The 23542-nt window shown below is 48.1% G+C and overlaps 1 protein-coding gene across 3 annotated transcripts in view; it reads left to right on the top strand.

Moving 5' to 3' along the window:
• The window catches only part of RUNX1 (RUNX family transcription factor 1), a 152934-nt gene that overhangs the window by 75668 nt on the left and 53724 nt on the right, over positions 1-23542 (top strand). For all 3 annotated transcript variants that reach the window (XM_085242631.1, XM_085242623.1, XM_085242635.1), the window contains exons 3-4: positions 7876-8129; positions 11995-12151. In XM_085242631.1, the coding sequence (XP_085098757.1) occupies positions 7876-8129; positions 11995-12151 (411 nt within the window). The remainder of the gene's footprint in view (positions 1-7875; positions 8130-11994; positions 12152-23542) is intronic.

The following is a 23542-nucleotide window of genomic DNA, read 5'->3' as shown; positions in this document are numbered from 1 at the left end:
TCACCACTACATTTTCCCTATTACACAGTACCTGTACTGCATTTTTTTTTTCCCCTAGATTGAACACGTTCAGCAGCCTGATTCTGTCTGGTCAGTCACCACTAATTGCAGGAAGAAAGTCTGGGGCACAGGAGGGGAAACTTTACCTGCTCAGCATCAATCAAAAAATCAGCAGGGCCTCTCCGATACCAGCCTGGCTGTCTGCAGCATCCGGGCCATGCTGACAGCCCAGCAGTGCCCCATAGGCATGCCCTTTCCCTCAGAGGGACAGGTGTGGGGAATATAACAATTACATTAATTCTGTGCCATCAATAGTATCCTCCTCATAGTAGGGCTGTTCCCTGCTGTCCTGTGGGTTAGATTTACTGCTCCTTTTAAGTGTCCTGGAACAAAAGGGAGCTGGAGGTTGGTTTTTGTGTTTTTTTTTTTCTTACTATTATTTTTTCCATTTGCTGGTACAAGGCATCCATAGTGTTCCTACCAGAGCAGAAGATCAAAAGCCCAAATGTTACAATTAGTGCTGGAGGTTGTTATGATGTGAACCTGAGTATATAAAATGCTACAGAAAATACAAGGTGTGGGTGATGTTATCTGCATTAATCTCGACGTGTAATGAGCACGGTATAATGGCACACAATGTGTATTTTTTAAGTCTCCACACCAACAAGTACTTATACCAGATGGCGGCTTTTCAACAATTTCCATTCCCTTCTCCACCCCATACTCCCAACAACTTCAAGTAATTGGCTTCTCCTCTAGGGATTAGCCACAGTAGAACCATATTAAGTGACTAATTTTCCTCACTTAACCTTTTTCTTCCCCCACCCCTCTTTTAATTTTGAACTATGGAGAGAAAGAAATCATCCAAAAGCTCTGAGTTCGTGTTTGTTTTTAGAAGCCCTCCAGAATGGCCTCAAAATCATTTGGGCTTTTAGGTCAGGCAGTACATCCCTGCGCTTCTTGGCTTCATTTCTACTATTTCTTAAACTTTCCCCTTCAAGGTGCTTGTCAAGCTCTGACTTGAAAAGTTCAAGTGATGTTGATTCTGCCGCTTCCCTGGGAGCATTTTCTCCTGCCTATTTGATCTTGTGATCAACGTTGCCCCTGCTCTTAAAACTGAACTCGTTTTACTTCAGTTGGCATCTGTTATTTCTTGTCTTATCGTTTTTAAGTAATGAAAACAGTTCCTCCCCTTCCTCTTTATAGTTGTCTTTCATGTACTTGTAAACCGCAGTCATGCTGTCCCCTTGGCTTCCCTTTTGCCCCAAATTATATGTATGTATTTAATTCCTTTAATCTTTCCTTATAGGTAGTTCCTTCCAGACCTTTAATCAAAGCAGTTGCCCTTCTCTGTAATCTCCCTCATTCACTGATATATAGCCAATAACACTGCGGCCAGGACTAAACCCGTTGTTCTCACTGGGATTCAAGCTCTGGGAAAATAAGCCAGCCTGCTCCCTTGGCTCTGATGTGACCCTCTGCTCCTGCACCTCAGGGAGGCTCTCCTGTCTACCGTGCACCATTGCACTGTGTAAGCAGCTTTCATTCTGAGGAGGGCGAAATGAGATGACTCTTTATGGCAGAATCATGCATTTCACACGCCCAGTCCACAGGTATGGGGAAGGTACCCAAGGCAAACCACTGAAAGATATTTTTGTAGTGGAAACTTTAATACAGTCCCCACTCCTACTCGTAAGTTTGCCAACTGCTGCACAAGAGAAAGGAGTGCAGTTCATTGAATCCTAGAATCACAGAATGGCTGGGGTTGGAAAGGACCTTGAATACCCTGCCATGGGTAGGCACCAGCTCAGGCTGTTGATGGCCCCATCCAACCTGGCTTTAAACAACTCCAGGGATGGGGTATCCACAGCTTCTCTGAGTGAAGACAGCAAGCTGGCTTGTTGGCTCTGATCTACTAAGGACTTCTAAGGCCAAAAAGTTTTGAAACTTCCCAGCAAAACTGAGCTGGCCTGGCTATGCAGCATAAGACAGAAGGGGCAATGACATCAGCTGCTGCTGCAGTAACTTCATCACAATTATTAATCTTCCCCTTGAGGAAATGGGGAAGGAGGAAATAAGGTGTGGCAGAGAAAAGCCTCTGAGGGTGGTGGCACTGGTGGGATGCTACTCTGGTCATGCAGTTGTGACCCTATGCCTCTGTGCACTAAGATAACATCTGTGCTAGTGAGAAGAACTGACCAAATCATCTGCCACTGCCCATCCTTCTGGGGCTCTGCTCGGTCTGAGCTCATCCTTGGGCTGCTGCTTGCTTCATTTGTTCACCCAGCAAAGCCGTAGGAGGACCTGCAGCCACCCACAGGCCTGCAAAGCTGGGCTTAATGCTGGATGCAGATTCACAGTTTAGCCTCTCCTGAAAGGTGTCCTTCTCCAGGTGTCCCACCTCCCTGCCCATTGCTTCCATCAGCTGACAGATTGAGGTGCAGCTCTCTGGACTGCAGTTTCTGAAGGTCCAAGGAGGTAAAACAGTGAAAGGCAACTCCCTTTCATGTAGGTCCATGTCCCCACATCCTCAGAATGGGAGTCATATAATCATAGAATATCCTGAGTTGGAAGGGACCCTTAAGGATCACTGAATCCAACTCTGACTCCACACAGAACCACTCAAAAATCCAACTATAAAATGACTGATAAAATATGGAAGCGAACTAAAGACATGTTTCAAACTGGGTTTATGGACTATACTGCACATCTACAAAGGAACAATTTATTTCTGACAGCATAGCTATCTTTTACGAATGCTGGAAGAGGTGGTTGATTATCTTTTGCATACTCATCTTGAACAAGGACTCAGCCCATTTCATCTCTGTCCACCCTCTAAAATATTTAGAGTGACAAGACTATGGAATGTTCAGTCCATTTTGAATAGGAAATGGCTCACAACTTCTGTGAGCACTGTTACCACCAGGATGTTCTGAGGAGGATAGAGAGTACTTGAGAACTTTTCCAGTATTCAAGTTGGGTCGCAGGTAGTTAGACACCCAGACTAAACGTACTGAATGGATACATGGTATGTTGTCATTCATCCCAACCCCTCTGCTTAGCATAAACTGAGCTGCAGCCAGTTCCCCTTTTCCAGAGCAAATATTCTTGTATCAGCTAGCAAAGATGAAAGAGGAGATTGCCGGAGGGGCTCAGGCACTTCCCTCCCTGAGACGGAGAGAGGTCACACATCATGCACCTGTGCAGTGCTGGCCCACAGAGCCAAGCTCCCCAACATGGCGCTGGCATCTCAATTCTCATTCTTGGTGGTATGATACATATTTTCACGTGCTGGGGTGAAACATTCAGATTTCGTTGTGTGAGAGATGAGTGCAGGAAATAAGGAGCACTGACCTCACCTTTTTACTTACAGGCAGCTGCTTTTCTCTGTGCACTGGAATAATATGACATGATTTAAAATAATTTAATGCATCGCCGTAGTCATTGCTTTCATGTCAGCCAGTGGAATTACCCACGATGGTAACTGTTATGCAATAAATACTTGCAGGGGCAGTTCAGAAGCCTGATCCTACAAATCTTATTTACAAGCATTAACCTACTGATTCATTGCCACTACAAGTAAGGCACACTCACATCATCATAAATATTTTCAGGACGGCCTTAATACATGTATACACACCACCAGAGGCTGGTGATGCACTGGATCAACTGGAACAGGTTGCCCAAGCAGGCTGTGGATGCCCCATCCCTGGAGGCATTCAGGGCCAGGCTGGATGTGGCTCTGGGCAGCCTGGTCTGCTGGTTGGCAACCCTGCACATAGCAGGGGGTTGAGACTCGATGATCATGGTGGCCCTTTTGTAACCCAGGCCATTTTGTGATTCTATGATTAAACTCATTTGGGTGCAAAAGGGAGGAAATGACCCACTGAGTAATGCCAGGCTAAGCCCACTGAGTGCATAATGGCATTCGCCGAGATTTTCATGCAGCAGAAGGGTGGCTAAGAAGAGGTCGGGGATGTTCCTAAGAGGTTGCACAGTCAGGGTCTGTGGCCAGTTCTCTGGGTTGTGCTTACATTGCATGCACTTGCTGTTATGGTCTGCGGCTCTTTAACAAAATGTTTTGTCCCTTTCCTCGGTCACATTTGCTCTTTCCCCGCACAAATCCAACCCATTTTGCACCAGCGTCCCCCCTGCCCGTTTGCCTGCAGAGGGTTTCCTTTTCAGCACGGACTCACAGAGCGCTCGGGTTCTCATTCTCCCTTTGCAATTCGGTGTGTTGAAAATTCATCCCAAAGCTGTTGCTTTCCGAAGCTTTTGCTTAATCGTATGACGTAAAAACTTCGGTGCTTTGTGGTCTGCGAAGCCCGCACGACAGAGGCAACGCGTGGTAGAGATTCCGTTGCGGTTTGCTTATGGCTATAAAAAATTGTTGTCAGCATCTAAATGGAAGCGGTGCTGCATGCGAACGGGTCAAGCTGCGACTCCAGTTGCGATTCACGCTTCAAAGGGATGTTGGCACAAAGGAGCGGCTGTCTGAGCGTGAGCCGGGCGTCGGGCACGCTAAAAGCCGTAGCGGGAGGGAGGAACACTGACTTTCAATGCCGTCCCTCGCTGCCTTCCTTTGCCTAATACTCGTGGGTGCTCCCGCTGCTTCACTCAGCAGTTCCTATTCCTCCAGAGTGCACCCAAAGCATAGTGAGGGGACGGCGAACCCCTGCGAGAGTTCCTCCCTTTGTCATGTAAAACTAAACCCAGGCTGGATGTGGCTCTGGGCAGCCTGGTTGGTGGTTGGCAACCCTGCACACAGCAGGGGGGTTGAAACTAGATGATCATTGCGGTCCTTTTCAACCCACGCCATTCTATGATTCTACGAAAATTATAAGGAAAGCGGTAGATTGTGCTAGCTAAAAAAATACAGAACCCCCCCGTGTGCGGTCGGTGCTAACGGATAAGTAGAATTCACTGCTCGACCTGTAGGAACACCGTCACCTGCTGCCAGGATCAGCCCTTCAGCTGGCCTCCATACTGGTGCCCAGTTATAGGGAACGGGAAGCGTGGCGTATTTTGCCCGACTTCTGTTAAATAGCGGTGTTTTGTATCTTTTTTTCCCGGTCGTTCGCGCGTGTTTATTTTGCCTACTGTGAACTGGGTTTAATTTGCGCTTATACAGAGGAGTTGAAATGAAGAGAGGGTGCGATCCATCCGCCGAAATTCATTGAAATATAGAAAGCTGCCTACCTCGTGGTTGGGATTCGAGAAACAGGAGAAAAAAAAAAGAAAAAAAAAGGGAAAAGGGAAAAGAAATAAAAGAAAACTCAAACGCTCTGTGCGTATTTTAACGTGTTATGCGATGTGTGTGCAGAGCTAACAGAGCCCTTGTAATCTCGGTAATGGCCGTAAAAAGCGACCGGCCACAGACGGCTTTAAGCTGCGCTGTAACAGCGCTTCGCCTGTACAGTTGTTTTGTTGTTTTGCATTTTTCCTTTTTCCTTCAAACAGAAGAAAACATCTCCGCTGCAATTTAAATTCGGGATAGGTTCATATAAAGAACAACGCGGCGGGGAGAGACGGAGGGAAGCAGCCGTGCGGGATGGGCTTATAGAGAACAACCGCACGGGCGGGCACAGGCACCCCACGGTTAGGAGGTGCCACGGTCAGTGAGTGCCGCGGACCCGGTGTCCGAGCGGAAGCCGCCGGATCGGGTCACACGGAGCGGGCTGCGGGGAGCACGGAGCCGGTGTTTTCCCTTCTGCACGCTGCCCTACCCCGCAGCAGAGCCCGGCACTTCTCCGACCCCGCACAGTTTCCAGGCGGCCGCCGGCTCTGCCCTCCCCCCGTCCTCCCCGCGGCGGCGCCCGTCCCGCAGCCGCTCCCCGGAGCTCCTCCGCGGCCGTCGGAGCGCCGACGGCGGGCGGCGCGCCCCCTCTGCCGGCCCCGCGGCGGAGCTGCAGCGGCGGTCGTCCCGGGGCTCGGCGCCCGCCTCCCCGCCGCCGGGCCCGGGGGGGTCCCCGCTCGCTGCCGCCGCAGCTGTAGAGTGCGGGCCCCGAGACGACCGCGGGGAGGGGGTCTCCGGGGGTGAGAAGTGAGGCGGAGGAATCGCAGGGGCGCGGCTCGGCTCTCGGGACGGGGAACTCCAGCACCAACGTTGAAAAAAAAAAAAAAAAAGGAGGGAGCCCAAACCCAGCCCGCACGGGCAGCCACGCCTCCACCCGGCACACCGCCGCCGGCCCCGCTGCTGCCAGCCGCGTGCGGGGAGCCCGGGTGCGGCGGCTTCCCCGGGGACCTCCAGCCCCGTGCTGCGGGACCGCCCCGGGGCAGCCGGGCCGGCGCTCGAGGCTCAGCCCTCGGCGGACGAACCGCGTCCCGCGCGGCAACCGCAGCCGCACGCGGAACCGCTGCCCGCACAGTAGCGGCGGTGGCGGCGGGCGCGCCAATTCCAGGAGCCCCTGGCCCGCGGCCGCGCCCTGGCTGCTCCCGGAAAGGGCTGTGATTGGCCGGCGCCCTCCCCGTATGCAAAGCAGCCGGGGGGATGACATTCCTCCGCACTCCGCCCGCCGCAGCCGACGCGCTGCCGGCCGCCTCCATTCATCCCAGCGGCGGCGGGCGCCGAGCGGAGCGCCGAGCGGAGCGCGGCGGGGCCTTGCGCGGTGTGCGGCCGGCGGGCGGGCGGGCAGGAAGGTGGTTCTCCCGTGAAGACCCGAGGGCTGCGCGCCGTGGAAATGTCGTCTTCTCCGCGCGGCCGTACGGGCTGGAGGCTGTGAGCGCCGAGCCCGGCTGGGAACTTTGCGTTTGGTCATCCCCGCTTTTCGCTGTCTGCGCGACGTCCCGCCCCCCCTCTCTCCCGTCACCCGTTTGGCGGAAGGGAAACTCGCAGCGACTCGACGCGGGGCTGTTGGAAACGGAGCTGAGCGCTGCCGGCTGGCTGCGGGGTGCCTGCGCGGCTCTGCGCGGGTTCTGCGCGCTGTTCTGCCCTCGACCCCCGTGCTGCAGGCGGCGGAGGGAAGAGCCATGCTGCCCGAGGCGGGGCTCCACCTGCTGCGGTTGACATCGTGTTAAGCAGTCTCTCCTGCGGCCGAGCGAAAGGAAGACCGCCACAGATACCGAAGGGAAAAAAAAAAACCAAAACAACAAAACAAAGCAAAACAAAACCAAAAAACAAAACCAAGTTGGCAACGAGTGACGAAGTTGTTGCAGTGTGGGTTTGAGTGCTGAGGGGAACGGGAGTGAGAGAGAGGGAGCGCTGTGGCGCACACCGACCGCAGAGCGCCCGCAGCCGCACCGACACCCGGGGTGGCCTCAGCCATCGGCCGCGGCTTTACGCAGAGCGCTGTCCCAAAGACAAACCCAAAGAGGGACATCTCAAGCCATGCACTGAGCTTTTCTTTTTGTTATGTTTCTTTTATTTTTGCGGGAATTATGGTGAGGCCATGAGCCCTCGTAGAGCGACGCGTACTAAACGACCGAAGCTGATTTTCGAGGCTGCTTAAAAAAAAAAAAAACCCTAAAAAAAAAAAAAATCCCTAAAAAAAATATTCCAGCCGGGCCGTAGAGCACTGATGGATCCCCGCCGTGTTTAAAGCCCTGGCGGATCGCGCCGGCAATACTTTATGACGCGCGGTGCGCGTGTGTGCGCGCGTCCGGGGCCGTGCGCGCAGCTGTGCCCGGCGGAACCCTGAGCGCCCCTCGGAGCGCGGCGCGCCCCATTCGGCCCCGCGGAGCCGCCCCCGCGTCCGGCTACAAACAACCAGCGGGCACCGGCATCCAAACGAGTTGCCCCCGGCTCCCCGCCCCGCGCCCGTGTATGTCGCTCCCCAGAGAGCGGCTCGCCGAAGAGTTCCTTTCGCTTCGCTGTTTTGCCCCAAGCCCTCGGAGGTCCCTCACTCAACAGGCTTGTTGTGATGCGTATCCCCGTAGATACCAGCACCAGCCGCCGCTTCACGCCGCCCTCCACCGCGCTGAGCCCGGGGAAGATGAGCGAGCCGCTGCCGCTGCCCGGCGCCGAGCACAGCGGAGCGCTGGCGGGGAAGCTGCGCGCCGCCGACCGCAGCATGGTGGAGGTCCTGGCGGACCACCCCGGGGAGCTGGTGCGCACCGACAGCCCCAACTTCCTCTGCTCCGTGCTGCCCACCCACTGGCGCTGCAACAAGACGCTGCCCATCGCCTTCAAGGTACGGCCGCACCGGGGGCGGGCGGGAAGGGTAAGGGACGGGACGGGGAGAAGGGAAGGGAAGGGAAAAGAGCTGGGATGGGGAGGGCGGGCAGGAGGAGACCCCGCGGTGGGGAACACGGGGCCGCCGCGTACAGCTCGACCCGACCGACCCGGGGAGCTCTGCCCCAGCCGCTGCCCCGCGGCAGCCGGCACAGAGCCTCTGCGGGAGGAGAGGAGGGGGGAAAAATAAAGGACGGAACCCCGAGGAGAACCCGAAGCACCGGTCTGGGGTGCCAGCGACGGGCGGGCCGTCCAAAAAAAAAAGAAAAAAAAAATTAAAACATACTAAAAGAAAAGGAAAAAAAAAATTTCCTTTTTTTCTTTATTTATTTTTTTCCTTTTTTCTTTTCTTTCTGTTCTTTCTCTTCTCTCTGTTCTTCCTTTTCTTCCCCTCTTTTCTTCCCCTCTTTTCTTCCCCTCTTTTCTTCCCCTCTTTTCTTCCCCTCTTTTCTTCCCCTCTTTTCTTCCCCTCTTTTCTTCCCTTCTTTCCTTCTTTCTTCTTTCTTTCCTTCTTTTCTTCTTTCTTTTCTTTCCTTCTTTTCTTCTTTCTTTTCTTGCCTTCTTTCTTCTTTTCTTTTCTTCTCTTTTTTTTTTTTCCCCCTCAGTCCCCACTCGGAGCCCACACAATGCCGCGGCACAACGCGGGGCTCCCATCCCTGCTCTCCCCCCGCTCCCCATGCCACCGGGCCGGAATCCACGGGACGAGAGCGGAGCTCAGCGCTGCCCTCCCTCCCAGCCCCGTCCCCACTTCCCGTTACCCGGCTGTAGGCAAAACTCTCCCCCCTCGCTTTGCTCGTTTTCTGCTTTTTGACTTCGGCCTGCCGCAAGCTGAGCGGTTTTCAGGCTGCTCCTTACGATCCCCTCGAGGCGGAGCGCCCCGAAGCTCAGAGTTAGGATGGGGAATCGGCAGAGCTCCGTGGGGCGCTCAGGGCCGGACCCCCCACCGCTCCCTCCCCTTTTGGGAGCAGGCAACCGGCGCGGCTCCCGGGGCTTCGGGAGCGTTTCCCAAAGTCCGCTCATCGCTGGGAGCTCTCCTGGAAGGCAGAGCTGTGCGGAGCCCCGCGGGTAAAGCTCCTCCGAAGAGCCGAAAGCGCTCGTGGCGCGGTTTGCCCTCGGAATACGCAAGGAAAGGAAAATGAAGGGGAGAAAAAAGTAAAAACCACCAAAACCGGGAGGGCGTTTCCTGATGCGGTAAAGGCACCTGCCCGCCGGGCAGATGGCTTTGTTAAAGTCGCGTTTTTTAAGGTTATTTGAGTTTAACAGAAAACAGAAAACACAGTTCGTTTCTCTGTGTCTGATGTTCTCATCTGACACAAAAATCGCTGGGTTTTATTATCCCCCATTGCTAACAGTCATTGCACCGACATAAAGGAGGCAGAGAGGTTTCTCCTCATGTTTCCTTACACAAATCCTCTCGTTACATTCGATCTGTAGGATTGGGATATTATTCCTAAATGCAACGACCATTTCCATGCACGTTTTTTTTTTTTTCCTAAAGTAAGGAAGGATTCTGAGAAACTTGGAGAAAAATACGTAACAGCTCTCACAGGGTGCCATACATACTCCTTGTCCAAACGCAGCTTGGAAATCATCTCAGTCTTCATTAAAAAGGCCGATTTGGTTTGGTTGCTGCACCAGCAGTGAGCATTTTGATAGCCGGCGGTGCTGCAGCACTGTTGCTCCCTTCTCTAGAAGCACACATCTTTTAGGAGCACAGATAACAGCAGCCAGCAAGTCCCGACTTATCTGTTAAGTCTTTTTTTTTTTTCTAATGTCAATGTTTGTATTTCTGCTTCTATTATTTGTGCCTTTTTACCTCTGGTTTCTTTTCTGCTCTGTGCCTTTCTTTTTTATGCTCGTTTCTAACGTTTTCTTCACATTTCTTGTTGCTGAGGTTGCCTGCAGTGTGATTTAAAAACGGTGCTTCTCAATAGTTGTGCTGTAAGAGCCGATGGACGCTGGGTTCAGGAAGGTTTTTCTCCCTAAAAATGCTGGCAGGTATTTCCTTGAACAAGCCGGCACCATCTGCATCACAGGAAGCCGAGAGTGATGCCCACATTTCCCTTTTCCCTTCCTTTCCTTACTCTACGTGCATGTATTCAGGTTTTCTGATCACTTCATAAGAAGTGCGTGCTTCGACTTCACAGCTGCTGCTGGCTTAAGCCAGCCCGCCTCATTGCACAGCGCTGTGGAAAGAGAAAAGTTTCTTAAACGTTTTGAGAGGGGGCTGTTGGGCGCCAAGATCGGGGCTTTATGAAAGGCACAGCGCTGAGTGCAGAGCAGAGAACAGAATAGGCCACAGAGACAGCTCGTGGCACGCAGAGAAGAAAGAAAAATATATATGAGGAGTGGGAAAGAGGAAGCTGAAATACAGGCTTAAAGCGGGAATTTTGATGCAATGATTTTAACTGGTATGTGGAAGTGAAAATAAGGGTGATAGGTGACGGAAGGGAGAGCACTGAAGTGAGAAAAGCAGCCCCCTGCATCAGGAAAAGCTCTAAAATACCTCTCCCTGTCATGCTGGGGGAAATGGTTGCTACTGGAAGGTCAGCATCAGGGACGGACTGAGTAAAGGAGCTGCTGATCTTGTTTGGAAAGAGCAGTGTGAACAGAAACTAAGAGCGGTCAGCCCGGGCTGTGACTAGCTGGAGCCCATTATAACTGCGTGGACGTAAGCTAGAACACGCGAAGAGGAAGGAAAAATATCAAGCAGCAACTCAGAGAACCTGCTGCAGGACTACTTCCTCCTAGAGTATGTAAAAGAGGAAATAAAAATGAAATAGACTTTTTTCCCCCTCTTTTTTTTTTTTTTTTGGTAGTATTCCTAAGGTCACTCCTGTAAATTTAATTTGGGGAAACAGCTTGAGCAGCGGGTTTGTAAAACAGTGCAACAGAGGACCTATTTTGAGCTGTTGCTTTTGCCAGAGTCAATCAGGAGACACACCAGACATGCATTCGATTGTTGCAGGGGAAAACTGCTGTAAGAATTCAGTCTTGTTGAGGAAGATAAGATAAAATTCAACTTTTATTAGTTTAAAAGATATGAACATTGTAGATACGAGTCAGAAAGCTTAGCGTTCAAAATGCGTATATCTCCCAACTTAAGAAATGTGGATGCTGTGTTCCTGAATATTAGTTCAGTAGATACTGGCACTGGGATGCTACATTGCAAACGTTCAGGATGAGGTGAAAGCTTCTGAGCTATTGCAGGTTTCAGTCGTGTGGATTGCAGCTTCCACCCATCAGATCACAGGTGAGGTCTTAAGTCAGTGATTTGCTTTCACACTTCCAAAGGGAAAAAGGCATTGTTCAGTAAGTTGTAATTAAACCCTTGGTCAGGGCCTGCTTCTCTGTGGATTTATTCTGAATTTATATATTCATATCAGTGGGATGAACAGAGGGGGAACTGATGCACCTGTGAGCAGCCTGACCTTCTGCATCCACAAAGCAATTGGCTTGGGTTTGTTTTCTTTCAAATTTTACACTTAGATGCTTGTGCTGACTTTGCTATAGCTTAAAAGTAAGGCTACTGAGGTAAATCAGATTAGAATCAGTTCCTGTTACTTGAATTTATACGCTGCCAATTACAAAAGTATATTTTGGAAGGCTTTATTTTGTGCCGAGGTGCACATTATGCTTTGTATTTTGGATGCATGTCTACGTAGCCGTAAGTCTGCATGGTTTTCCCCAAACGACTTCTCGTCTGCATTCGTTATTGTTGCTGCTGCTTTTTCCTATTTTATCACATCACTTGTTGATGTGCTGTTCCCCAAAACAGATGTCCCGTGAGGAAAAGCTGAGGTTTCTGTGCTTTGGTTTGGTAGGTGGTGGCTTTGGGAGACGTACCCGATGGGACGCTGGTCACGGTAATGGCTGGAAATGATGAGAACTACTCTGCAGAACTCAGAAATGCGACAGCTGCCATGAAAAACCAAGTGGCAAGGTTCAACGACCTCAGATTTGTGGGTAGAAGTGGAAGAGGTATGTATCTGTTTGCAGCCACCGTTCGGTCATCTTTACCTGCTGTGTCCGGCTCTGGTTACGTGGAGAGAATTTGAGTGCTGTATGTTGAGCTTTCTGTGGTAAAGACATCTGAGGACAGTTTAAAAGGTGCAGAATCAGCTGTGTATTTTTCATGGTTTATTCTTCAATAATTCGACTTTTATATAGTAAGATCTCATTTTAAGAAAAAAAAAAAAAAAACATGGTCAGTGAGGCTCACTGTGACTCCAGAATTTTTCCCACCGATTTAGAACAGCACAATATTGCCCACGCTTAAGTTTAAGTAACACATTTTCAATTTAAAACAACAATTCTCAAAAGCTGATCTCTGCAACAGGGTGAGTCAGCCTACAATTACAAACAATTCCCACATGATTCTGATTTTTTTTCAAGCTTTATTGCGACCTGACAAGCATTTCTCTGACCTTTCTTTCTCTGGGGTAGCTGTGGAACTATACACAGTAGTCATTATTTAATGTATTACTGCAGGGTGCGTAACGGTGGGTTAGGACAGAGCAGAACTGAACAGACGAGCTTAATATTGGCTCTCTGCGATAACTAAGAATTACTGGTACAAATAGAAGGGTTTTAAGAGTGTAAGTAACAAGTCAAAGCTGACTTAGACTGTATTTATATATGACTGTGGTTAGAAAGCTCCCGTGTGCATAAGTAGGTATCCAAAGCTTGGTCCAAAAGCCCGTAACAGCAACAGGATGCTTCTTAACATCGCTCTTCAGCTCAAGCCCGTAATCTTGAAAACCATGGATTTGAAGCAGTCACGTTTACGTTTCTGTTACGAGTTTATTTGAAGCACTCCTCCTGCATTATTGCTCTTGTTCCCATGGGCAAAGCACCTTGGCGTTGTCAGGGTGGTTAAAGGAAACCCACTGGAGCCGGTGAAATGTTGATTAGAAAAAGTGCAGAGAAACAGCCTCTCAGGTTTGAGGTCAAGACCGAAAAACCATCGCATCCTCCATGTGACTTCATACGCTATTTGCTTATGTATTTTCCTTTTGTCTGGTTCATATCTTCAAGTAAAATCGGAACATAACATCACAGTGTTCTAAACACAACATTGTTACCTAAGGACAATTCAGTGCTGTAGCATTCACAAATCAAAACGATAGTATCTACAGCACTTGCGTAGGTTTCTTTATTCCATCTTTTGGAGCATTTTGTGAGCCGCTGTCATTCACAAAGAGATTGAATAGTCTGGGGTTCACAGGCACCTCCTCACTATTTTCCCCACTCATGTGGGCATTCCTTAAGCACCCAGGCCATCTTCTAATGCGTGGTGGCACGTGCTGCTCTTACAAGAACGCACTGAGCTACAGGCACACTTCAGGAGACTTCAAAGGTGTCCCACTTCTGCTCTCTCAAAATGTCTTACTTGCAGAGGCAGATGATGGGTCAGGCTTTAGGCTGAGGAAGTCATTCTGATTACACACAACACCTTCTATTTGCCTTTGAATTCAAATACATTTGTGGATGTTCTTCTAGTGTAAGTACAGCCTGCAATTTTAGAAGAACTCGGCCCTCTTGAAACATGGATGCAAGCAGCAGGTACATTTTAAGTGCAAAATCCCCTTTCGATCCCTCTGCATCCTGCAGCATTTTTAGGTGAGGGTACAAAGGGAGATGTCTTTTAAATTGTGTTGTTTGGGCTGTCTTCAAAATGTACTTGGTGGAAAACACCCGCAGCTGAGAACATAGCTTCGTAATGCTAGCAAAGAATAATAATAGGGTAATGCAGAGAAAATTATATCCATTTACTGAAAACATGAGAGATGCTGTAATGTCTAAAAGTATCAGTCATTAAACATGTTCATTTGTTATATTAAAGGTTCCACCTTTTCAGTAAATGGAATTTGCATTATGATTCAGAGATGACTGTTTAGAAGATTCAAATGAATAGCTGGCAAAGTGGCTGAGAAGCTAATAAAAACAAACCTGTAGTTCAGTTCCTGGCCACGGTAGTGAAGCTAGAAATCATAACAGTGAACTGTGGGATTTTCAAGGTCAAAATTCAGCGGCAGAGGGAGAACAGTGGCTATTCATTCAGCAAGCTTAGCAGAGAGCCTCTCTGAGCCACTTGCCTGCTGGATGCCGGTGGCTGGAAGCCGTCACTCACGGATGTGCGTGCATGTGGACGTGGATGCTGTGCACTATGTGACACCCAGGTGCTTGGGATCATTTCAGCTATAGAGTGATTTGGGAGCGCTGCGTGCTGCTTGCCAGTCCTGGAGGTTAAATCTCGTGAGCCCCATTGGCTGCCCATCTTTAGAGCCAGTGACTAATGTATGCTTGTGTTTACTCCTCCAACAGGGGATTGTTTTCCAAAGGTGTGGATTGTTTGCATTTGGTACATGATTTCTGAGGTGCTGTTCTGTTGAATTTGTATAAAGCCTGAAGCATAAGGTGGCTGCTTCAAAGGGCATTGCTGCCTTTGATACTTTGGTAGAGGAAAATTAACTGAAACTTTGTTTGCTGTGTAATATTTGAGTTTGAATAAGTCCGGTTGCCACCAGTGATAATGAGATGCCAGGAATATTATATGAATAGCCATTGAAAGTTCACGTTGGTTGCAGTTATAGTGGGCATTATTTGTGTACCTGGGTGATTTAAAATCACTGCTGGAGAACAAGGAACGACTTTGCCGAGTGGCAGTCCTGGTCCATGTCTCTATTTCACTGCACATGAGCTCTTGCTCAGGTGTAAAGATCCCCATTAAAGCCTCACAGAACTGTCAGCAAGCCACTATTCCTCTCTCTTTTAAAACAGGAGAAAATTGTCGCTCTTGACATTCCTGACAAATAGTTCCGTTTTTCTTCTGTGGGCTTTCAGTGAGGTCTGGCAAGGCAGCCAGCAGTTGCTTCACACGCTCCTGCAGAGGACCATTGTCCCATCCCAGTAAATAAGTGGCTCTGTGGGAACGTTACAACTCACTCCATCCAGAGGTCTGATCCTGTGCATCTGTGAAAGCCCAGGCATCAGCTGCGCCTTAAAGAACCGTATGGCATTTCAGCGCTGGTTCCATACTGAACGGGGAGCGCTGGCCCTGTGCTGTTCAGGCTGTACCTGCAGTTCAGGATTAAAAAAACACTCTCATTTTTGACACCGAGGATGGGAGCTGAGAATATCACAGGTCTCCCGAAACAGCGAGATGTTGTATGAAAGCAATTTGGCTGGCTTTCCCGAACAAAACAGATTTACATTGGAATTGGCTGGGGTCCAGAATTGCTATTCCTCACCCTGGTTTGAGAATGCTACTGGGAAAACCTGCCTGTCTGGCTTGTAAACTCAAGTAAGTAATTTCTGAAAGAAAAATGTAGTTTAAAACTTCAGCCAATCTCAGCCCCTTGTGCCTGCTTACCTGTTTAAAAAAACTTTTTCTCCCTCCATTCATAAACATTTCAAACTTCAAACTGCTGCTAGTGCAGAGTGCCCTGTTTTCTCAACGTATAAGGAACGAGTTTGTGTTATGGTGATGAAATAAATCCAATGCAAAAAGCCCGACACCGTGGAAATTCATTGGATAAAATTAAAAATAAATAGTTATTTTGGAGAGGGCAAGCTTCATGGCTCGGTAAGCATTACATATTTTCCTCATGGAATCATTAATCCCATTAACTATCTTCTTTGTAAAACTTAACAGTAAAAAAACAACAACAACAAATATTTTTTCCAGATGAAAATGATTATTAATAGGTTATCATAATAGTAGCTAATGAGGAGTTGTCTTGGCTTGCTGCAGAAGATCTCAATTTAAAGCTGGAATCTGTAGCTGGAGCTTCATGATAAAGCGAACTTTCCAGCAGGGTCCTTTTAAAAACTGAATTTTGGAAAGGACTGTACATTGAGCCTGCATATGTATTTTCTGCCCACTATTGGGATTAGGCTCGTCTGAATAAATTTCACAATCATTTTCTTTGGAGTTGAAAAAGTACTCTGCTTTTACAGAAGCAGCTGGTAGGAGAGCACGAGAGACAGATTACCAAGCACAGTTGTAAGTTTCTGCCTCCAGAAGTCTTCCTTCTGGATATAATTTTGGGGAAGAAAAATCAGTTTGAGCTGGAATCTCAGAAATAGTCAAAAGACAAGAATTACTGGCCTGTATCCTGAGTCCAATTATTTTTATTGCTCTTCTGAAGTCAGAATTTTGCTTCAGCTTGTGGTTGTGTTATGTAGGCACTTAGTTAAAATTTGTTTTATTTTTACTTAAGCATATTCAAAATTACAAAAGTATGTGCAAAACAGAGGAGGATGCTATTCAGCAGGATCGTAAAATCAGCATTAAGCAGCCACCCCGCTCCGGGTCCAAACCATTGGAATGCTTCAGGGGATGTGGTATCAGATACTGGACTAACGATTCGCCATACTTGCCAGGCGGGACAAAAATAGAAGAAACACAGCAGCAATCAGAGCTGAAAAGGAGTCAGTTGGTAGAGCTGAAAAACAACTGGTTATCGATACCTTGGGCCAACGGGTGTGCAACAGTAGTGGTTATGCCACCAAGAGATGTTTGGCACAGAAATTGTCACCGCGTTTTGGTTAGATGTCGATGCGTATCACAGGGATCTCCTTCATCATCCTGTCTGGCCCAAGCAAATTTTTCTCTAAAAGACAGGGACTGGAAGTGAACATCTATTCTTGAGTGACATATGGGTGCTTGGCTGTGTCACTCATTTCATCGAGAGCTCTGTGTGAATGACGTAGCCTTGCCAGCATTCAGCGAGAAAACTCCTGACCCCAATGCCCACGAGTCAGTGCATCTTTGAGGTCAGTCAGCACGGGTCACAGTGAGACTGCTGAGCAATACCAGCCCTTTAAGCACGGCTGTTCCCAGCGCAAGCCCTGGACAGAGGCTGGCTGAAGGAGGTGGGGGAGCAGGCTTGCTTATTGCCAGCATCCAGCCTCAGTCGTCGTGGGTGCACGCTTGGTACGTGCAGCCGTTTTTCTCTGAATTGCTGATTGTGTAAGAAAGTATATGATACAGCTCAGCGAGGGTGTCTGCATCGAAAACATCATGTGGTCTGGGAGGCTGAGCATGACTGGGGCTATCTTTGCCAGCTCACAAACACTCTGCTGGGTTACTTAAAATTTGGTCTGGGTGAAAGAGCTCTCAATCAGAAAGCGTCAACAGGAGAAAAATAATGGCAGAGTGATTTTGAGAACTTCCTGTCTCCGGGAGCATTACTGCTGTAAACAGTGACCATGCCAAGTGCTGAACCACTGCCCTCATTCCAATAACAATAAATCTATTTTTTGGTTGTGCAGAGCTGTGCTTGTACATTTTTTAAACTCAGGGTAGGGATGAGGCAGGCGCTATCCTCCGAGCGTTTTCTTGTTTTCTGCAATGATAAAAGGAGTGAGGCTGACCAGGATACTGCGTCAGTAAGACAAAGGACCACTCTAGATGAAGAGGTTACATAGTTTCAAGTGATCTGCTTGCCCTTGAGCTCTTTCTTTTTACTTTTTTCTTTCTTTCTGATAAATTTTTTTACTTTGTATTTTAGCATGCCCCCCTTCAGTGGCTATTCTGGTCAAGTATTATTTTCCTGTGTAGGTAGATAGGTACGTATGCATGTATATTACAACTCAAGTAACAACTGCTGTTTTGTACTCAGAATGAAGTCATTCTGATATTAATTAGGATCTTGGCTTCAGGGCTGGCTAGTGAACTTCAGATGACTGTCCTGGGGCAAGCACTTCTTGTCAGCTCACTCAGCCTTAGCAAAAGTGAGGATGCTGCAAATCAGTGGCTTACAATTGATGTCAGCAGAGCCTTCCTTTTCCAGCATAGTCATGTGCATAAACCCTCAGCAGTTTGAATCAGTCTCTGTTCCCTTCCAAAAATCCTTTAGCAACAGTGGGGGAAAAAAAAAAAAAAAAAAACCCACTAATTTTTCTTTTATCTTGATACTGGCTGACTCTCTACTCTTTTGCTCCCAGCCTGCTTCACCCAGTTCCCTCATCATACTATCTCAACACAGCTTTCTCAGCCTCTTTTAAGTTTCATTCCCTTCTTCTGCATCCTGCATCCATCTCCACCCCATATTCCCCATCCCCTGTTGGTTTCTGTCCCCTTTGAGGCAGTCAACAAGAGCTCCTCACTGATGCTGGGGAGGCCATGCCACATCCAGCTGTGCAATGCCCTGAGGTGCTTCTGTTTGTATCGTGGTGGTGCCTGCAGGCAGCAGACATGCTGGGTCTCATGCTTGTACAACCAGAGCCAGGTTTGGCCTGTGGTGTGGTGCTTGGATGGATCTTTGATCCCCTCCATTGCCCTCCTACAGGGAACTGTCCATCCATGCCATGCAGGCTTTGCTGGTAGAGAGGACCGAGAGGTGAGGCAAGGAGAGAAGCAATGTCTTGAAGGCTTGATGCCATTAGAGCTCTTTAGCAGGGCGGTGCTTGGAGCGGAGCATACGCACAACATCAGTTCCCTGAAGTTTAGGGAGGAACTGAAGGAAATGCTTTGGCAAGGCCACAGAGTTTCCACAGGCCAGACTTTATGCACCGCAGCTCTGACAAAGCTGTGCCCATATCTGAGGCCTGAGAGGCCGTTCTGTTCTTGGACGTTGTCCCTGCTAGAGCTTGGCAGGTCCCAGTTCCATAATGGCAGTGTTATCTCCCCATCGCTGACTGCACGGATATCCATCAAGTGACCCCAGACTTCTGCTGAGCTCTTAAATCAATGCGCATTGCATTAGCGTAATGACAGCATGGAAGAGTCCTTCCTCTAAGAAAATGAGCGCAGAGTAAACAGTCCCCACTCACACTCCCACGCTCAGGCTGCTTGCTGGAGAGCTGACCTGTCAGGTTGGCTTTCCTGCTTTAGGCTGCTGCAGGCCCAAGTCGCCCTTGCTGAACTTGCAGTGATGATCACAAAGGGCTCCTTGCCTGCCACATTCAGAGCAGCACGTTGCTTTTACAGTGAATCCACGCCTTCACTGCTCACCGTGCCTGCAGCCTCACCATCGTCCTTCTTGTTGGTCAGGGCAAGGAGTGTGCGCAGCCCCAGCCCCAGCAGCATGTTGAAGCACCGAGGTATGGCAATATCTGTCCAGGGTGGAGGCCAGGCCAGCTGCTGGAAAAAGGCAGGGGAGCTGCCACAGAACCTAGATCTCAGAGGGCTTTCTCTGGGCTCATGGGACCATGCACCGTAAGGTGAAGGTGCCTTAGAGTGGGATCTGCCACAAACCACAACAGCCATTACACCATTGGTCTCACAACTGGCTGTGCTGAGCTGTTCTTCCCCAGGGGCTGAGCTTGTGGCCGTGGAACAGCAGGGCCATGCAGCAGGGGAAGCTCTTTCAGCCAGAAGGTGCCTGGACAAGGATACCAAGGGGTGTGATTTGGGGCTGAAGCATTGAAATCAAATTCGAATCCCACTTCAGGCAGCTAAAGCTTCTTGTGAATCTGGGCCTTCACCTTTTCATGTCTGTCTCATCCCTTGTAAAGTGTGGATGACAATTTCTGCCTCAGAAAGCTTATTAATGGCTTGAAATTATAGCTAAGTTAAGGACTATTATTAGGCTTAAGGATCCCGAGACATTTTCATTGAGAAGGTGGTTGGTAGCTTTGCATTTAAGACATCTCATTTTGAACTGTCTTCTCCATTTTGAGCTCCCATTGCTATTTTTCCCTGAACTGTTGAGCAGTGACACAGCATTCTGCTAAACGATGGTGGTTTTGTTCCACCAGAGCTGGATGTGCTTCTGGAGGCTGTCATTTCTGAATGTATGTTTATGTACACATACCCTAGGCTCCAAGTATAGGGAAGCACCGTGTTTAAAACTAAAACTATACTGCAGTGAAAAAAAGAAAACTCCTTGATATGTGGTAAGCCACAGCTTGAAAGCAGAAGTTCAGTTTTTGTTGTGGCTAGTTCAAATGGAGTGTTAGAAATTTATGTTAGAGTCATCTTAGGGAAAAAAAAAATAGCTCTTATTAATTCTTACTGACATTTTAACTCCACCCTCTCAAAATCTGTGTTCAAACATTAGCAACACATATATTTGTGCAAATTGTGCGTATGCATTTCAAGTCTTAAAACTGTAGCAAGAAGCTCTATATTTTATAACTCAGGCTGTAATCTCTCTGAGCTACAGCTCTGCTGCAGAGGCCAAGCACCCCATAGCATCTCATTCTTCCTGTGCTGTAATTATTGTCTCCACCCAAGTTCATAAGAATTTTATAGTGGTTACTGCAGCAGCTCCACTTATAGTTAGAGGCTGCTTGGCTTTTCCATTAAAAGGTCTCCTCTCTACTTCCCCCTCGACCCAATCTTTTAATGCTTTAATCCATTTTGCAAACTTGATCTGCAGGCTTTCAGTCTAAGAAGGCATCCCAACCTCAAGATTCGGTTAAAATAGGTCACTCAGGTCATCTTTCAGAACAGCATGGAAAAATATTTTTTGTCTTATTGACAGATGTAGTTGTTATTCTGGTGCCTGCAGTCATATACACACACACACACATGCACACACCATCTCGGTCTCAAAGCCTGAAAGCTGGAACACACATAGGATAAATCTAATGTTTACGCCAGCCAGATTCCTACCGTAATTTGAAACAGTCACTTTTCAGAAATTAGACAATGTCACAATATAGGGGAATTCCTGGTGGTTTTGTGTATGTGGATTGCTGATGTTGCTATACAAAAATGACTAATGTTGAAGATGCTACTGGGCTGACCAGTGTAAGACACCCTGCCTTCAGAGACCTTCCTCCAACCTAGGTCCCAAATCACTTGCCTGTTTCTTCTGTTAGTTTGCTTATATCTCAGAGATGCACTCCAGATAGGAGCATATCTTCTGTGATTCCTTTCCTGATAAATGACCATGACCATTTAGTATCTACACCTAGTATCTCCTGCTGCTGAATCATTATAACTTTGTCTCTAAACAGTTGAAATTGTGCTTTTTGTGGTTATCTGCTGAACCACACTCCCGGGAACTGTGTGGTAAAAAAATAGCATGCAGGTAATAGAAGTAGTAACTCAAGGGAAGGAACTTGAAGGGATCAAAATTGAGACCGATAACTTGATAACTTGTCTGCAATACAAGTACCATGGACATCAATCCCTGAGCAGAGCCAGGCCACCTTGCAGGCTCACAGCAGCAGCAGCAGTGATGGTGGCTGCACTTTTACACACTTTGCCAGGCTGTTGAGGATGGGATTAGCATGGAGGCCCCTGCAAGGCTGCAGGAGGCGGTGCCGATATCATGACAGCATATGGAACTGAGAAGTGAAACCCATCATCAGTGCAGAAGTGAAACTAGCTGCACACAAACTCATCAAATTAAAATGTAAACAACTGGCCAAAAAAAAAGAGAAAAAATGAAACCGTTTTAGTGAGCTGAGTCCTCTCTTGCAGGGTTTGAGAGGGTGACTGATCCTATTTGTGCAATGGAGAATCACTTTTCTGAGGACTGTCAGGGGCAATCTGCAGAAGAGTGTCAGGGACTGTCCTTATCACCCAGATAATGGTTTTAAGATAAACGTAGATGTTATAGCACCTGCTGAGATTGGCAGTGCCTCTATTGATGTTGCTCAGATTTCAGTTATGTAATTTTGGTTGCTTAACATGGTCCCTGCATTGCCTTAGGTTAAATGCCATGTATACGCTTCACCAAAATAATGCCTTGAAATGATTTCACCCCAGATAAAACCTCCCTCCAGCGTTCCAGCACAGGGAATCTGTGGTGAAAAAGGGCTTGGAGAGTGGGCGAGGAGGAGCAGAGGAGACACACATCCTTCCTCAGTGCTGGGCCGTGCTGCAGAAAGTAAGAGGGAAGCAGATGGGCAGGAGCCCTGCGGCGATGCCCTGCTCAGCTCAGCAGAGCTGCTTACAGCTTTGTCAGCACCTGTTGCGCAGCAAATGAAGTTCAGCACAGGGACCAAGCATGTAGCAGGGCCCTTTAGGCCATTTGCATGGAGGCTTGGTCCCACGTAAATCCAGAACAAAGCACCTATTGATGTATCGGGATCAAGTTTTCATTCTGTGCGAGTGAATGCTGTGTAAACACAGATAGGAGAACTTCCTGGAGTGAGGCACTTGACAGCAATGCTCAAAAGTGCACCTTCATGCTGACCCAATCTGGTTTGGCAGGTGAATTTCCCATGTCTCATACTTGCTTCAAATGCACACAGGACAAGACTACAAGTACGCAAAGGGATCAGTTGTCCATGCAGCTGATTTGCATGCACTGTCCCTGTGTTGCTTTGGGCTGTGACCCTGGTTTGCTGCCATTTCCCCATGTGCTCACTGATCCATTTGGTCCGTTGTTCTGAGGTGGTCAGAGTTTGCAAACCTAGCGTGGCAATGCATGAGGTTCATAACAGGTTTTTCTCATATTTAAATTCAGTGGCATTTGCGGTACCGCTGGGAAACAAATGATGCTCTTTTTTTGATGCCACTTACTTCAGCTGCAGTGTTTTTCTGATAGAATAGCCACTGGACCAAGCATAACAGGCAAGGCAGTGCTCTTATCTTGTGAAACTGCCACTGGCAACAGAACAGTTATCATATAGGGACAGAATCTGGAGTTGTGCAGGTTTTTTGCAGCTGGACGTACAGTTGGAAGAACTACAAAAATATTTCGCTTGTATCATGAGCAACAGTTAACTAATGCAGGGTCAAATTATATTGGCCCTTTTCACCCTATCGATTACATTTGAATTATTCAGCTAATAAGTTATAAAGTGCCTTAAGTGAGAAAAATGGCAAAATTTGGCCCCAGTATACAGCAGTCAACAGTAGAGAGTGAATATGTGTGTGTTTGCTTTGCTTCCTGCCCAGGGATGCTGTCTGATATGTTATTAAAGCACAGCAGATATCTTTACTTTGGCAGACACCCAGGAAGATGTGAGAAATTGTAAAGATGTGTACAATGGATCGTTTAGCATGGTTTAATACAAGTAAGTGCATAAATACTAAAAAGCAGAATGAATAGTATCGTAATCTTTTTTACAAAGATCTGGAAGTCTCTCACTGATATAATAGAAACATCTGTAATATAATTTGCATTGCATTTTTTATTACATATTTTTCCATCCATGCCATTTGTCCTTATCAGCACAAGCATTCTTGGCTCCTTTCCCTTCTTCTTCTGTTTTATCTAATATTCTACCGTAATGACTTATATATATCATAGATATCATAATATATATCACAGTCATAAAATCACAGAATGGCCTGGGTTGAAAAGGACCACAATGATCATCCAGTTTCAACCCCCCTGCTATCTGCAGGGTCACCAACCAGCAGACCAGGCTGCCCAGAGCCACATCCAGCCTGGCCTTGAATGCCTCCAGGGATGGGGCATCCACAGCCTCCTTGGGCAACCTGTTCCAGTGCGTCAC

Source organism: Meleagris gallopavo, chromosome 1 (genome assembly GCF_905368555.1).
Source record: "Meleagris gallopavo chromosome 1, MGAL_WU_HG_1.1, whole genome shotgun sequence".
Taxonomy (NCBI): domain Eukaryota; kingdom Metazoa; phylum Chordata; class Aves; order Galliformes; family Phasianidae; genus Meleagris; species Meleagris gallopavo.
The sequence above is the reverse complement of the archived record's forward strand: the minus strand, read 5'-3'. Positions and strand labels throughout refer to the sequence as shown.